Genomic DNA, 15,244 nt, shown 5'->3' on the forward strand with positions numbered 1-15,244 from the left:
ACAGGGCAGGAGGAGGTGTAGTCTAGGTAGCTGTGGGAGTCGGTCGGTTTATAGTAAATAACAGTGTTGATTCGGTCGCCCAGGATAGAAATGGAGAGGTCTAGGAAGGGGACGGAGGAGTCTGAGACGGTCCAGGTAAATTTGAGATCGGGGTGGAAGGTGTTGGTAAAGTGGATGAACTGTTAAAGTGGATGGGATCTCCCATCCACCGCCTCCAACCTCATAATCCCACAACCCCGCACTGCCCGTTTCTACCTTCTGTCCAAAATCCACAAACCTGACTGCCCCAGCCGACCCATTGTCTCAGCCTGCTCCTGCCCCACTGAACTCATCTCTGCATATCTCGACACGGTCCTGTCCCTCTTAGTCCAAGAACTCCCCACCTACGCTCGGGACACTACCCACGGCCTCCACCTCCTCCATGATTTTCGCTTCCCCGGTCCCCAACGCCTTATCTTCACCATGGACATCCAGTTCCTGTGCACCTCTATTCTGCATCACGAAGGACTCAAAGCCCTCCGCTTCTTCCTTTCCTGCCGTACCAACCAGTACCCTTCCACTGACACCCTCCTTCGACTGACTGAAGTGGTCCTCACTCTGTACAACTTCGCTTTCCAATCCTCCCACTTCCTGCAAACCAAAGGAGTAGCCATGGGCACCCGCATGGGCCCCAGCTATGCCTGCCTCTTCGTAGGATATGTGGAACAGTCCATCTTCCGCAGCTACACTGGCACCATCCTCCACCTTTTCCTCCGCTACATCGATGACTGTATCGGTGCTGCCTCGTGCTCCCACGAGGAGGTTGAACAGTTCATCCACTTTACCAACACGTTCCACCCCGATCTCAAATTTACCTGGACCGTCTCAGACTCCTCCCTCCCCTTCTTAGACCTCTCTATTTCTATCTCGGGCGACCGAATCAATACTGTTATTTACTATAAACCGACCGACTCCCATAGCTACCCAGACTACACCTCCTCCCACCCTGCCCCTGTAAAAACGCTTCCCATATTCCCAATTCCTTTGTCTCCACCGCATCTGCTCCCAGGGGGACCAGTTCCAATACCGAACAACCCAGATGGCCTCCTTCAAAGATCGCAATATCCCCCCAGACGTGATCGACGATGCTCTCCACCGCATCTTCTCCACTTCCCGCTCCTCCGCCCTTGAGCCCCGCCCCTCCAATCGCCACCAGGACAGAACCGCACTGGTCCTCACCTACCACCCCACCAACCTCCATATACATCATATCATCCGTCGTCATTTCCGCCACCTCCAAACGGACCCCACCACCAGGGATATATTTCCCTCCCCTCCTCTCTCAGCATTCCGAAAAGACCACTCCTCCGTGACTCCCTTGTCAGGTCCACACACCCCCACCAACCCAACCTCCACTCCCGGCACCTTCCCCTGCAACCAAACAATAACCAAACTTTGACAGCATAGGAAGTCCATCAGTTGATTGTTGGTGTGTATTGTAGCTTGCTTTCCCTTTCTTCAATGTTAAGAATAAGTCTAAGGAGGTGCAAAATTTAAATTTTTTTAATGTCATAGAGGTAAAGGAAAGCATCTCCATGAACCTTCATTTAAATGGCAATGGGAACTCAGCACACCTTCCTAACCTGCAATCTTCTTCCTGACCTCTCCGCCCCCACCCCCACTCCGGCCTATCACCCTCACCTTAACCTCCTTCCACCTATCACATTTCCAACGTCCCTCCCCCAAGTCCCTCCTCCCCACCTTTTATCTTAGCCTGCCTGGCACACTCTCCTCATTCCTGAAGAAGGGCTCATGTCCATAATATCGATTCTTCTGCTCCTTGGATGCTGCCTGACCTGCTGCGGTTTTCCAGCAACACATTTTCAGCTCTGATCTCCAGCATCTGCAGTCCTCACTTTCTTCTATAAGTAGACTAGCTTAGTCATGTGTCGCTAATTTACACATTGTTGGCCTCTAGTCAAGATTAGTGTGGGTGAAGTGGGAATCACCTATTGGGGTCATTACTGGGTCACCTACTATCAGTCTCTTTGTGATTTTCACAGACTCTGGGAGTCCCAGTCTCCTGGGTGATGATAATGTGTTGGAGCGCACATTCTTCATTCGCATGAAGTCAACACTGACCAAGCGAGGGGTTCATGTCAAATCTTCAGGATACAAGGTGAGTGGGCGTTAGAAACTTTCCACCAATTGCTACCTTCTGGCCAAGGCTAGATTATTACATTCACACCCAAGGACATCCAGTCAATAACAGAGAGGCGTTAGCCATTGCAGTGTTAGCAGGATGTGTTTGCATTGGCAGCATTGCATCAGCGATACTGGGTTTGTATCATTTGATCTGACAGCAATGCTGCAGGAGGAATTCCCTTCTTAAACATACTATGCAATGGGTTGCACTCATTCCTGAAGATTAGTCATGTGCAAACCACAAACAGTGTCTCCAGTTAAACCTTGTGTTTTCTCCCTTCCAACCATGATGTGTTAACCTCCCTCACAAATCATAACTTGCCCCAACTTTTTCCTTGCCCCAGCCCATCACACAATAAAATGTAAGAATGGTAGTAGGCCATTAAGGCCATCAACATTACTAAAACCAATTGTTGGCACATTCAATGCACTGCTGTTTGTGGGATCTTGCTGAGCACAAAATGGCCATTTACCAACACATTTTAAGACATAAGATATAGGAGCAGAAGTCAGCCATTCAGCCCATTGAATCTGCCCCACTACTCAATGAGTGGCATTTGATCTGATAATTTTCAACTCCACTCCCCTGCCTTTTCCTCATAACCCTTGAATCTCACACTTAATAACCCAATCTGGACAATGCTCGACGATAAAGAATTCCACACATTCTCTAACCTCTGAGAGAAGAAATTCCTCTTCATCTCTCTCTTAAATTTGTGACTCCTTATGCTGAGATTATGCTCCATTTTCCTCTCACCTCTTCTCTTGCCCCCTACTCCATCTCCCTATCTCCCCCAAACCTCTTTCCTCCCAGACCTTCGACTGCACCCGATCCCTCTGCTTCCCCTCTCCTGGTTATCTCTACCCTCCCCCACCTCACCTTCAACCGTCTCACCTCGCCATCTCCATCCTATTTACCACATCCCTTCAATACTTACCATTTCCAACCTCTCCCCAAACCCCCAGTCTTAGATTTTGCCAGACAAGGGGAGACTGACCTGAATCAGTGTTGAGAATGCTGAAAGGTTGATACCTTATAAGGGTAGACACATTTTATTAAATATGAAACATAAATAAGTGCTTAGGTTAAACTCCCATATCTGCAAATGTCTAACTGTGGAACAGCCTATACCTTGAAGGTGCAACTGCAGAGGGAGCCAGGGAACGTTTAGTGTTCTCCTGATTGTACAATAATAAAATGTTTTGTCTCCAGTCCTCTCATCTCTCACCTTGATAAGAACACAGCCAGATAGCACAGCAGCTTCTGCATTACAACACAGCCAAACTGTGCTTTACATAGAAAGGCTGTTTGTATCTCAGCTCTTTACTCACTGGAGTATTACCACTACAATAGGAACGTATTCATGTGCACAGGGGCGTCTGCACCATGGCACAGTGTCTCAGTGTTTCCAATAGATCTCTGTCTCCTTTACCATTTCTCACCTAATGATCTGTTTCCTGCCTCTTATCTCTCTCTGCCCTCCAAACTCCCTGAGAACATTGTCACATGCACAGAAAGAGGCCATTCGGTCAAACCAGTCCATGCTGATGTTTATTCACCGTTTTCCCACCTTCCCTAATTTAAACCTACCATCCTCACCCTCGTAGGCTGGTCTAGCCTTCTCTTAACGTGTCTGTGCTATTCGCCTCGACCTCGCCGTGTGGGAATGAGTTCCCTGTTCTCAACACACTCAGGAAAAAGAGGGTTCTTCTAGGTTTTATTTGTGGCTGTTTTCAACTGATGGGTCCCCTAGTTCTGGTTTCTCTAATATGTCGAAAATCCTGTCCAAGTGTATACGTGTACCCTATCAAATCACTCATGGTTTTAAAACAAAAGAAAGATGTGCATTTGTGTAGCGTTTTTGAAGTCACTTAGGCATCCGAAACTCCCAAAAGCAGCAATGTGATCAGATTTTGTGACGTGGATTACGGGATAAATACTGGGCCAGTACACAGGGAGAACTCCTTTCCCAGACAGTGTGGTGGCGGGTTTTTTTAAACAGATGGTTGTGCAGACAGATTTTTTAACATGTCGATTCCAAAGACAGTGCAGCGCTCTCACTCGAAGGATTATTATTGTATTTTTTTCGCACCTACGTCCTGGAGTGGGACTTGAACTTGACATCTTGTGAGCTCCTGTAAGCCCCAGTCTATTCAGCCTTGCCTCATGACGCAGCACTACCGCTATAGATTTGTAGGTGAGTAGGCCGATTAAGAAACAGGGTGAACACAAATCGGTATCCTTAATTCAGCCGCCTTGCCATGGTCGCTTTCTAATTTCTTCGTCTGTCAGGAGGCATCGTGAAATCTGTTGGAGGCCTAAGGTGTAGGTTTGCTCGCTGAGCTGTAGGTTTGATATCCAGACGTTTCATTACTTGGCTAGGTAACATCATCAGTGGCGACCTCCTAGTGAAGCAAAGCTGTTGTCTCCTGCTTTCTATTTATATCTTTCTCCTGGATGGGGTTCCTGGGGTTTTGGTGATGTCATTTCCTGTTCGTTTTCTGAGGGGTTGATAGATGGCATCTAGATCTATGTGTTTGTTTATGGCGTTGTGGTTGGAGTGCCAGGCATCTAGGAATTCTTTGGCATGTCTTTGCTTAGTCTGACCCAGGATAGATGTGTTGTCCCAGTCGAAATGGTCCCAGTTGGAGGCCATTCAACCCCTCTGAGCTAGTTTCGCCGCCCTTCTATGGAATGCACCCTATTCTCCTTGGACCGCGGAATATCCATCCCCTTGCCCAAGATTATCGCCACCTTCCCCACCACCACTAGCAAGAAACATTTATCTACGCTATCAATTCCTTCCACAATCTGAAATACGTCAATTTAATTGCCCTGTTAAGCCTTTTATATTCCAGGGAATTCAAGTCCATTTTATTTAATCTCATAATCTCGCTCTTGGGCTCCTGGTACCATTCTCATTTCACCTTGACAATTGACAATATGTGATGTTGGAGAATTTTTAATATTAAGGAGGGGATACTTGCCTGCTCTGGAATCTGCTTCGTGCAGACAGGAGCAACGAGTAAAGAGGGAAATGCAGGCTGACAATCTTTGACATTTCCTCTGGAGGCGAAGAATTGTCAGACTGTGGAGCAGCATTGCCCCCTTGTGGCTGCATCTCAAAACAGGATAGAGCCAAAACATTCAGTCTATTCAAGTAAACTGAATACAAAATTTGGAGTGCTGACCTCATCAAACCCCTTTCTCCACCTCCATTTGTCTTTACTGCATTTTATCCACTTTTGTTTTCCGATTTGTGTCTCTCCCTTAATCTTTTCTGACATGCCAATGCAGTGCATGTCAGAGGGAGCACTTTCCAAACTGACTTGAGGGTGTGATGTTGAACTGAGACAGATTCCTGTTCACTTGGTAAAACAGACCTTTCAGGTCCAGGGCTAATATGTGAAGAAAAACATATCCAACATGACTAAAAAACCATTATCAGGGCATTCAGTGCACTGCTGCTTATGGGATGTTGCTGAGCACAAAGTGGCCATTTACCAACACATCTTGAGACCATAAGACATAGAAACAGAAGTAGGCCATTCAGCCTGCTGACCTTTCTGCCTGAGATAGTGACTGTTCTGATTATTCTCAACTCCACTTTTCTGCCTTTTCTCCATAACCTTTGAATCTCTTACTATTTAAAAATCTGTCTATCTTGCCTTGAATATACTTAATCACTCAGTCTTAATAGCCCTGTGCAGTAAAGAATTCCATAGATTCACTACCCTCTGAGAGAAACTTCTCATCTTTGTCTTAAATGGGTGACCCCTTAATCCCTCTGGTCCTACAGTTGTTATGGAGGATTTCAACATGCAGGTAGACTGGGAGAATCAGGATGGTACTGGACCCCAAGAAAGGGAGTTTGTGGAGTGCCTCCGAGATGGCTTCTTAGAACAGCTTGTGCTGGAGCCTACCAGGGAGAAAGCAATTCTGGATCTGGTGTTGTGCAATGAACCGGATTTGATCAGGGACCTCGAAGTAAAGGAGCCATTAGGAGGTAGTGACCACAATAAAATAAGCTTTAATCTGCAGTTTGAAAGGGAGAGGGTAGAATCGGAAGTGACAATATTTCACTTGAATAAGGGGAACTATGGAGCTATGAGGGTGGAGCTGGCCAAAGTTCAATGGTGCAGGGATGGCAGCGGAACAACAGTGGCAGGTACTTCTGGGTATGATGCAGAAGATGCAGGATCAGTTCATTCCAAAGAGGAAGAAAGATCCTCAGGGGAGGCAGGGGTGGCCATGGCTGACGAGGGAAGTTAAGGACCATATGAAGACAAAAGGGAAAAAGTATAACATAGCAAAGATGAGTGGGAAATCGGAGGACTAGGAAGCTTTTAAAGAACAACAGAGGATAACTAAAAAGGAAATACGCAAAGAAAAAATAAGGCACGAAGGTAAACTCCCCAAAAATATAAAGGAGGATAGTAAAGGCTTTTTGAGATATGTGAAAAGAAAAAAATGGTTAAGACTAAAATTGCGCCCTTGAAGACAGAAACGGGTGAATTTATTACGGGGAACAAAAAAATGGCAGAAGAGTTGAATTGGTACTTTAGATCTGTCTTCACTGGGGAAGACTCGAGCAATCTCCCAGATGTAATATTGGCTGAAGGACCTAAACTGAAGGGAATTTATATTAGGCAGGAAATGGTGTTGGAGAGACTGTTAGGTCTGAAGGCTGATAATTCCTCGGGACCTGATGGTCTGCATCCCAGGGTACTGAAGGAGATGGCTGTAGAAATCGTGGATGCATTGGTGATCATTTTCCAATGTTCTATAGATTCAGGATCAGTTCCTGCGGATTGGAGGTGGCTAATGTTGTCTCACTTTTTAAGAAAGGAGGGAGAGAGAAAACAGAGAATTATAGACCAGTTAGTCTGACCTCAGTGGTGGGAAAAATGCTGGAGTCAATTCTAAAGGACGAAATTACGATAGCAGTAACAGGATAGGTCAGAGTCAGCATGGATTTATGAAGGGGAAATCATGCTTGACTAATCTTCTGGAACTTTTTGAGGATGTAACTCTGAAGATGGACAAGGGAGATCCAGTGGATGTAGTATATCTGGACTTTCAGAAAGCCTTTGATAAAGTCCCACATAGGAGATTAGTGAGCAAAATTAGGGCACATGGTATTAGGGGCAAAATACTGACATGGATTGAAAATTGGTTTGCTGACAGGAAACAAAGAGTAGTGATAAACGGCTGCCTTTCGGAATGGCAGGCGGTGACCAGTGGTGCGCCGCAGGGATCAGTGCTGGGACCGCAGCTTTTTACAATGTACATTAATGATATAGATGAAGGTATTAAAAGTAATATTAGCAAATTTGCTGATGACACAAAGTTGGGTGGCAGGGTGAAATGTGAGGAGGATGTTAGGAGAATACAGGGTGACCTGGACAGGCTAGGTGAGTGGACAGATGCATGGCAGATGCAGTTTAATGTGGATAAATGTGTGGTTATCCACTTTGGGTGGCAAGAACAGGAAGGCAAATTACTACCTAAATGGAGTCAAGTTAGATAAAGGGGCAGTACAATGAGATCTAGGTGTTCTTGTACATCAGTCAATGAAAGCAAGCATGCAGGTACAGCAGGCAGTGAAGAAAGCTAATAGCCCTTGGGTCCTAATCTCTCCTGCTAACAGAAACATCTTCCTTCATAACAAGAGGAATTGATAATGGAAGCAAAGAAGTCCTTCAGCAGCTGTACAGGGCCCTGGTGAGACCGCACCTGAAATATTGTGCACAATTTTGGTCTCCAAATTTGAGGAAAGACATTTTGGCTATTGAGGGAGTGCAGCATAGGTTCACGAGGTCAATTCCCGGAATGGCGGGACTATCTTACGCTGTAAGATTGGAGGGACTGGGCTTGTATATGCTTGAGTTTAGAAGGCTGAGAAGGGATCTGATTGAGACATATAAGATTATTAAAGCATTGGACACTCTGGAGGCAGGAAGCATGTTTCCGCTGATGGGTGTGTCCCGAACCAGAGGACACAGTTTAAAAATAAGGGATAGGCCACTTAGAACAGAGTTGAGGAGAAACTTCTTCACCCAGAGAGTGGTGGGTGTATGGAATGCTTTGCCCCAGAAGGCTGTGGAGGCCAAGTCTCTGATACTTTCAAGAAAGAGTTGGATAGAGCTCTTAAGGATTGTGGATTCAAGGGTTATGGGGATAAGCAGGAACAGGATACTGATTGAGGATGATCAGCCATGATCATAATGAATGGTGGTGCTGGCTTGAAGGCCAGAATGGCCTACTCCTGCACCTATTGTCTATTGTCTATAATCTCCCACAACCTCTCCATAGCTGCCCTATCAAGTCCTCTAAAAATCCTGTACGTTTCAATGGGTCACCTCTCCTTCTAAACTTCAATGAGTACAGGTCCAATCTACTCAATCTCTTCTCATGAGAAGTTACCTCCATATCCGGAAAAACCCAGTGAACCTTCTCTGGGCTGCCTCTAGTACTTGTATATCTTTCCTTCGATAAGGGGCTGAAAAATGTATACAGTATTCTAGCTGTGGTCTGACCAAGCAAAACTTCCCCATTTTTATACTTCATTCCTTTTAAATTAAAGGTCAACATTACATTTGCCTTCCCTATCACCCACTGAACTTGGATGCTAGCTTTTTGTGACTGACATAGAAGAACAAATAATGGCACCCAGTGTGGTGCTTAAATCCACAATCCTGCGAATAAGGCTCTCATACTCTACCAACTGAACTAGCCGGACGTTAAGTGTTGAATTTTAAATGATGTGTTCTGTTTGGATCATGTAACTTTGCCTCTCAAGAAGTGGGATGAAAGCTCCATAGATTAATGAGGGGAATTCCAGACATCACAGTGAAAATAAACCATAAAACATAGGAGCAGAAGTTAGGCCATTCGGCCTATCGAGTCTACTCCACCATTCAATCATAGCTGATCAGTTTCTCAACCCCATTCTCCCACCTTTTCCCCAGAACCTTTGATCCCCTTAACAATCAAGAACCCATCTATCTCTGTCTTAGATGTACTCAATGACCTGGCTTTCACAGCCTTCTGTGGCAGTGAATTCCATAGAATCACTACTCTGGTTGAAGATGTTTCTCCTCATCTCCATTCTAAAGGGTCTTCCCTTTACTCTAAGGCTATGCCCTTGGGTCCTAATCTCTCCTGCTAACAGAAACATCTTCCCAATGTCCACTGTATCCAGGCCTTTCAGTATTCAGTAAATGGCTCTTTCTGTCACAGGTTATCCATGTCACAGGGCGCTTGCGATCTCGGATTTCATTGCCTCACGCTCGTGCTGTTCCCACCAGCTTCATGGGAATGGTGGCTCTCGCCCACACACTCCCGCCTTCCACCATTAATGAGGTTCGGATTGAGTGCCACATGTTTGTCTCCAGGGTCAGTCTGGATCTGCAGATCATCTACTGTGAAAACAGGTCAGTGTCTGAGTTCTGAGCAGTGAATTAACTGTGATAAAATGCAGTATATTCCATGCCATGGATGGCTACACCCCTTTACTCTAGCCATTTCTGCACTTTTTATTTGCATTTCAGAGTCTTTCTTGATTTATTTCCCTGTCTGTGACTCAAATTGTCCTTTATCAAACCTGAGAATGAATTTGTTGATGCAATGATGATGTTCCCGACAGTCACGTGCGAGGGACTGTGAAGAAATGAAGGAATAACAGAGTATCAGGTTGTAAGTTTGCTCGCAGAGCTGGCAGGTTTGTTCTCAGATGTTTCGTCACTATGCTAGGTAACATCATCAGTGAGCTTCCGTTGAAGAGTATGTAGCACTTACGCAAGTCAGACAGAACTCACTCATAGGTAAATGGGAAGCTACTTCAGGACACACATTATCAGCAGAGACAAGGAGATCCTTCTCTCCAGTGTGCAGATTAGACTTCCAAACCACAAATCTTGTGGCAACACAAAACAATATGTTCCTCCTTCAGTGGACTCTTTCTCTCTATCATTCTCTGTCTCCCATTGTCCATATTCCAGTCTCTAAATTTTTCTTTCTCTGTACATCTTTCTCCATTTCTTTTTTATGTGTCTCTTTGACTCTGACTCACTTTGTACCTCTCTGTCTCTGCATGTTTCTCTGTGTGTGTGTCTCTCTCTCTCTCTCTCTCTCTCTGATCACATGGCTCTGTCTTTCTGTCTGTCTTCCTTATCCATCCAATTCTGTGCCTCTCGCTGTCATTCTCTCTCTGTCCATGTCTTTCTCTCCCTTTCTGCCCATCTTGTAATCTGTCCATCACTCTCTCCCTATCTATGAAACTTCACCTGTCTGTTGAATCTTTAATTATATGCATTGTTTCCTGTCTGTCTATCCATTGGTCCTCTGTCTGTCTAGGTGTTTGTCCACCTGTCTATTGGCCTGCCTGCTTAATCTAACAGTTTGTTCAACTATGTAAACATGTATATTGGTTTGGCTGTTTTATCTCTATTCATCTTGAATTTGTCTGCCTTATGTACTTGTTCGGAATGATTTGTTCCGCTCTCTGCCAAAACTATTGCAGCTTTCTCTTCACGTCACAGGAATGAGCATGCCAGATTCTTACAAGTTCTGTAAAATCACATAACATTGGACACAATCAGTGATGAGTTCCAGTGCCTAAGAGAGACAAGAAACAGTATCTGTGCTGCCTAATCTGCTGTAGCCTGTTTCTCTGTCTTATATTTATTGAATCTGTGTCTATCTATCTAACTCTTATTTATCTATCAACTTATTCATTGGTGCTACTGTCTATCCATTTGATCATATATCTAACATTTGGATAGAGAGAAGGACTGATGGATAGAGATGCAAAGAGAGATCGGCATACACAACAGGCTAATGTCACTCGGCCTCCTGTACTTACAATTTTAAATTCAATTTCTGTTAAAATGTGTGAAAAAGATTTTGTGCCTTTTTCAGTACAACAATGTTTACACTGGAATTGTCCTTCTCTTGCCAGTGTTATAATTCCAGCAAATCAAATCAATGCCAGATTAAAAACCGGTTTGATAGATATTATGATGTTTTATCCTAATTATTGTGGCAACCTTTTACTGAAAAGCAAACACTCAATGTTGTAGATTTGGTTTTAACAAGAGAACAGATGTTTATTACATAAAAGGCGGAATGGGAGGGGCCAGTCATCTAGAATCCTAGATTAACATTCTAATAACATAGGGTCAAATCACACAATAGCAGATGATGAAATTTGAATTCAATAAAAATCTAAAATTAAAAAGCAGGCATAATAGGGACCATGTAACCACTATTGATTGTCATAAAAACCCATCTGCCATCCTTACCTGGTCTGGCCTACATGTGACTCCAATACCACAGTTAACTGTCCTCTGGCAAGTCATTCAGTTCATTGGTCATCAGTGCATTGAGTGTCGGAGTTGGGAAGACATGGTGTGGCTGTACAGGACATTGGTTAGGCATCGTTTGGAATACTGCATTCAATTCTAGTATCCTTGCTATAGGAAAAATGTTGTTAAACTTGAAAGGGTTCAGAAAAAATTTACAAGGATGTTACCAGGGTTGGAGAATTTGAGCTATAGAGAGATGCTGAATAGGCTGGGACTATTTTCCCTGGAGTGTTGAAAGCTGAAGAGTGAACTTGCAGAGGTTTAAAAAAATCATGAGGGGCATTGATATGGTGAATAGTCAAGGTCCAGCATGTGCAGTATTTTCTGTTTTTTATAAAATGAACAAACTTGCATTAACACTCCAGGAGGCCTTCAATAATTTATATTTTACATATACTGATTTAAAGTTATGGTTCTGGAAATACTCACCTTGATAATTATGAAACACCATCACACAAATAGGCCAAACCCATAAGCCACTAGGTTAAAATTTAAACTAAAAAAAGAGATTAGAATGTGGAAATCACACATCTTTCAGCACCAGATACTACAACTGTTACAGTTAAAGACATGAATAATATGTAAAGCTTTCCAATATGATTTTGAACCTAGTTCTTACTTGCTTTTGTTGATTTTTATTTTCAAATTTCAAAGCATTTTGAAAACTCAGGTTGGTCATTAAAGAGATGCAGTGATTGGAACCAGATTGACCTCATCAACTATGAGGTCATTGATTGGAGGTTGTTAACCTGGGCAAATCAGGAAAGCACTAGCTGAATAATATAACCAGGAGAGAAAAAATAACCAGGAGATTCCTGGTGGTGGAATATAAATAAAGATGTACACACTTGTTGTTTTACACTGTGTCTCACACCTGCACAAACACATCATGGGTGTTGGGGAAAAAATAAGCACTACCACAGTTAGGCAGTAGTGTGAGGGTTTAAAAAAAAAGAAAAAACAAAATTAAAAAAAACAGGAGGGTCAGAGGTTCTGTTCACTCTGAGAGCTGGCCCTGAGGAAAAAGGATCAGTGTCAGGGACTCTCCCTATGTAAATTAAGGGTGACTTGGTGACGGGATACCGGCCTCTTGGAGTTACTTCACCAAGAATTGCTCTTTTTTCATCTTGTTCGAGATCCAGCTTATCCCCTTGTCTTAAATCTCACTCTATTTTTTCCTGATCCTTGACCTATTCCTTGGGCATCACTCTATAGGTCTCCTTCCCTTCTCCCACTGGCTTCATCATCCAAAACTCAACCTTATCCCTTGCCCCCACTATATCTCTTGATTGTCCACAGCGTCACCATCTCCCTTGCCCTAGGCCTCAACCTCCCAGACCTCAAATCCCCGCCCCTTATCCCAGGCCGCACTCCACTGCCAAGTGGCTTCTAGGCCTCAGCATACCCCTTACCCTCGAGGTCATTCTATCCCTCATGTACTACAAGCCTTTCCATACTAGGTCTCAACCTATCCTTTGCATTAGGCCTTAGCTTAACAGTCGGCCTCAACTTATGCCTTTGTTTCAGTTTTTCCTTCCTTTATGCCAGGCTTCACTTGACCTGCTAGACCCAGGCCTCGCCCTCTAACTTAACCTCCTCTAGTCACCTGCCTTTGTCCTGGGCCTCACTCTCCCTTATTATCCTAGGCCTCACTTTATCCTTTTATAGGGTCACCCTACTAGGCCCCATCCTACTCTTTGCTGGAGGTCCTACCCAACCCCTGATCCTCAAGGCGGCCATATGCAGTTATTTTTGGTGAGCATCCATTTGCTAACCTCCTCTTGCAATTGGAATTTGTTATTTTGAGTCCTGCATGCCCTTGACGTTGCTTCTATTTTTACGTTTGTTCTCAGCTGTTCTCGCATTAAATTTGCTCTCGCCCCAGCTGCTTAAGGTCTCTGGCAGAAGAAAAAAAATAATAATATAACCAGGAGAGAAAAAAAAATAACCAGGAGATTCCTGGTGGTGGAATATAAATAAAGATGTACACACTTGTTGTTTTACACTGTGTCTCACACCTGCACAAACACATCATGGGTGCTGGGGAAAAAATAAGCACTACCACAGTTAGGCAGTAGTGTGGGGATTTAAAAAAAAGGAAAAAAAAACAAAAGGGTCAGGGGTTCTGAAAAAAAAAGAAAAAGAAAAAAAAGACCAAGAGAGAAAAAAATATAACCAGGAGATTCCTGGTGGTGGAGTATGAATAAAGATGTACACACTTGTCGTTTTACATTGTGTCTCACACCTGCACACACACATCATGGGTGCTGGGGAAAATATAAGCACTACCACAGTTAGGCAGTAGTGTCGGGGTAAAGAAAAAAATATATAAACAGGGGATTGACATTAAAGCACAATATTATGCACATACATTGCAAACAGTGCAAAATGTTAATAAAATGAAGTTAGAGTTCATTCCAGTAAGAAACAAGCTTAAAACAGCATATCAGGCAGCATCCGAGGAGCAGGAAAATCGACGTTTCTGGCAAAAGCACTTCATGAGGAATAGAGGCAGGGAACCTGCAGTGATAAATGAGAGTGGGGTGGGGAGAAAGTAGCATAGAATACAATAGGTGAATGGGGATGGAGGTGATAGATCAGAGAGGAGGGTGGGGGAAGGTAGCAAAGAGTACAATGGGTGAATGGGGGTGGGGATGAAGGTGATAGGTCAGAGAGGAGGGTGGAGTGGATAGGTAGAAAGAAAGATAGACAGGTAGGACAGGTCATGAGGGCGGTGCTAGGCTGGAAGGTTGGAGCTGGGGTGAGGTGGGGGAAATGAGGAAACTGGTGAAATCCACTTTGATGCCATGGGGTTGAAGTGTTCCGAGGCGGAAGATGAGGCGTTCTTCCTCCAGGCGTCAGGTGGTGAGGGAGCAGCGGTGGAGGAGGCTCTGGACCTGCATGTCCTCGGCAAAGCAGGAGGGGGACTTGAAATGTTGGGCCACAGGACAGTGGGGTTGATTGGTGCGGGTGTCCCGGAGATGTTCCCTAAAGCGCTTTGCTAGGAGGCATCCAGTCTCCCCAATGTAGAGGAGACCGCTTCGGGAGTAAAGGATACAATAAATGATATTGGTGGATGTGCAGGTAAAACTTTGATGAATGTCAAAGGCTCCTTTGGGGCCTTGGATGGAGGTGAGGGAGGAGGTGTGGGCACAGGTTTTGCAATTCCTGCGGTGTCAGGGGAGGGTGCCAGGAAGGGAGGGTGGAGGGGGCGTGGACCTGACCAGGTAGTCACGGAGGGAACGGTCTTTGCAAATGGGTGGGGAGGGAAATATGCCCCTGGTGGTGGGGTCCGTTTGGAGGTGGCAGAAATGACGTCGGATGATGTGGTTTATGCGAAGGTTGGTAGGGTACCAGAGGGGGGTTCTGTTCACTTGGACCATCTCTGACACCTCCCTCCCCTTCCTGGACCTCTCCATCTCCAATAATGATGACCGACTTGACACTGACATTTTTTACAAACCTACCGACTCCCACAGCTACCTGGATTACACCTCTTCCCACCCTATCTCCTGCAAAAATGCCATCCCGTATTCCCAATTCCTCTGCCTCTGCTGTATCTGCTCCCAGCAGAACCAGTTCCACCACAGAACACATCTGATGGCCTCCTTCTTTAGAGACCACAATTTTCCTTCCCACGTGGTTAAAAATGCCTTCCAACACATCTTGTCCACATCCCCGCCCTCCGCTC

The 15,244-nt window shown here is 44.7% G+C and overlaps 1 protein-coding gene across 5 annotated transcripts in view; it reads left to right on the forward strand.

The window, feature by feature from the left end:
* The window catches only part of LOC122542817 (neuronal PAS domain-containing protein 3-like), a 433,604-nt gene that overhangs the window by 392,782 nt on the left and 25,578 nt on the right, over positions 1 to 15,244 (forward strand). For all 5 annotated transcript variants that reach the window (XM_043680887.1, XM_043680884.1, XM_043680886.1 and 2 more), the window contains 2 exons: positions 2,043 to 2,158; positions 9,428 to 9,621. In XM_043680887.1, coding sequence (XP_043536822.1) covers positions 2,043 to 2,158; positions 9,428 to 9,621 — 310 coding nt within the window. The remainder of the gene's footprint in view (positions 1 to 2,042; positions 2,159 to 9,427; positions 9,622 to 15,244) is intronic.

Source organism: Chiloscyllium plagiosum, chromosome 41, assembly GCF_004010195.1.
Source record: "Chiloscyllium plagiosum isolate BGI_BamShark_2017 chromosome 41, ASM401019v2, whole genome shotgun sequence".
Classification (NCBI taxonomy): domain Eukaryota; kingdom Metazoa; phylum Chordata; class Chondrichthyes; order Orectolobiformes; family Hemiscylliidae; genus Chiloscyllium; species Chiloscyllium plagiosum.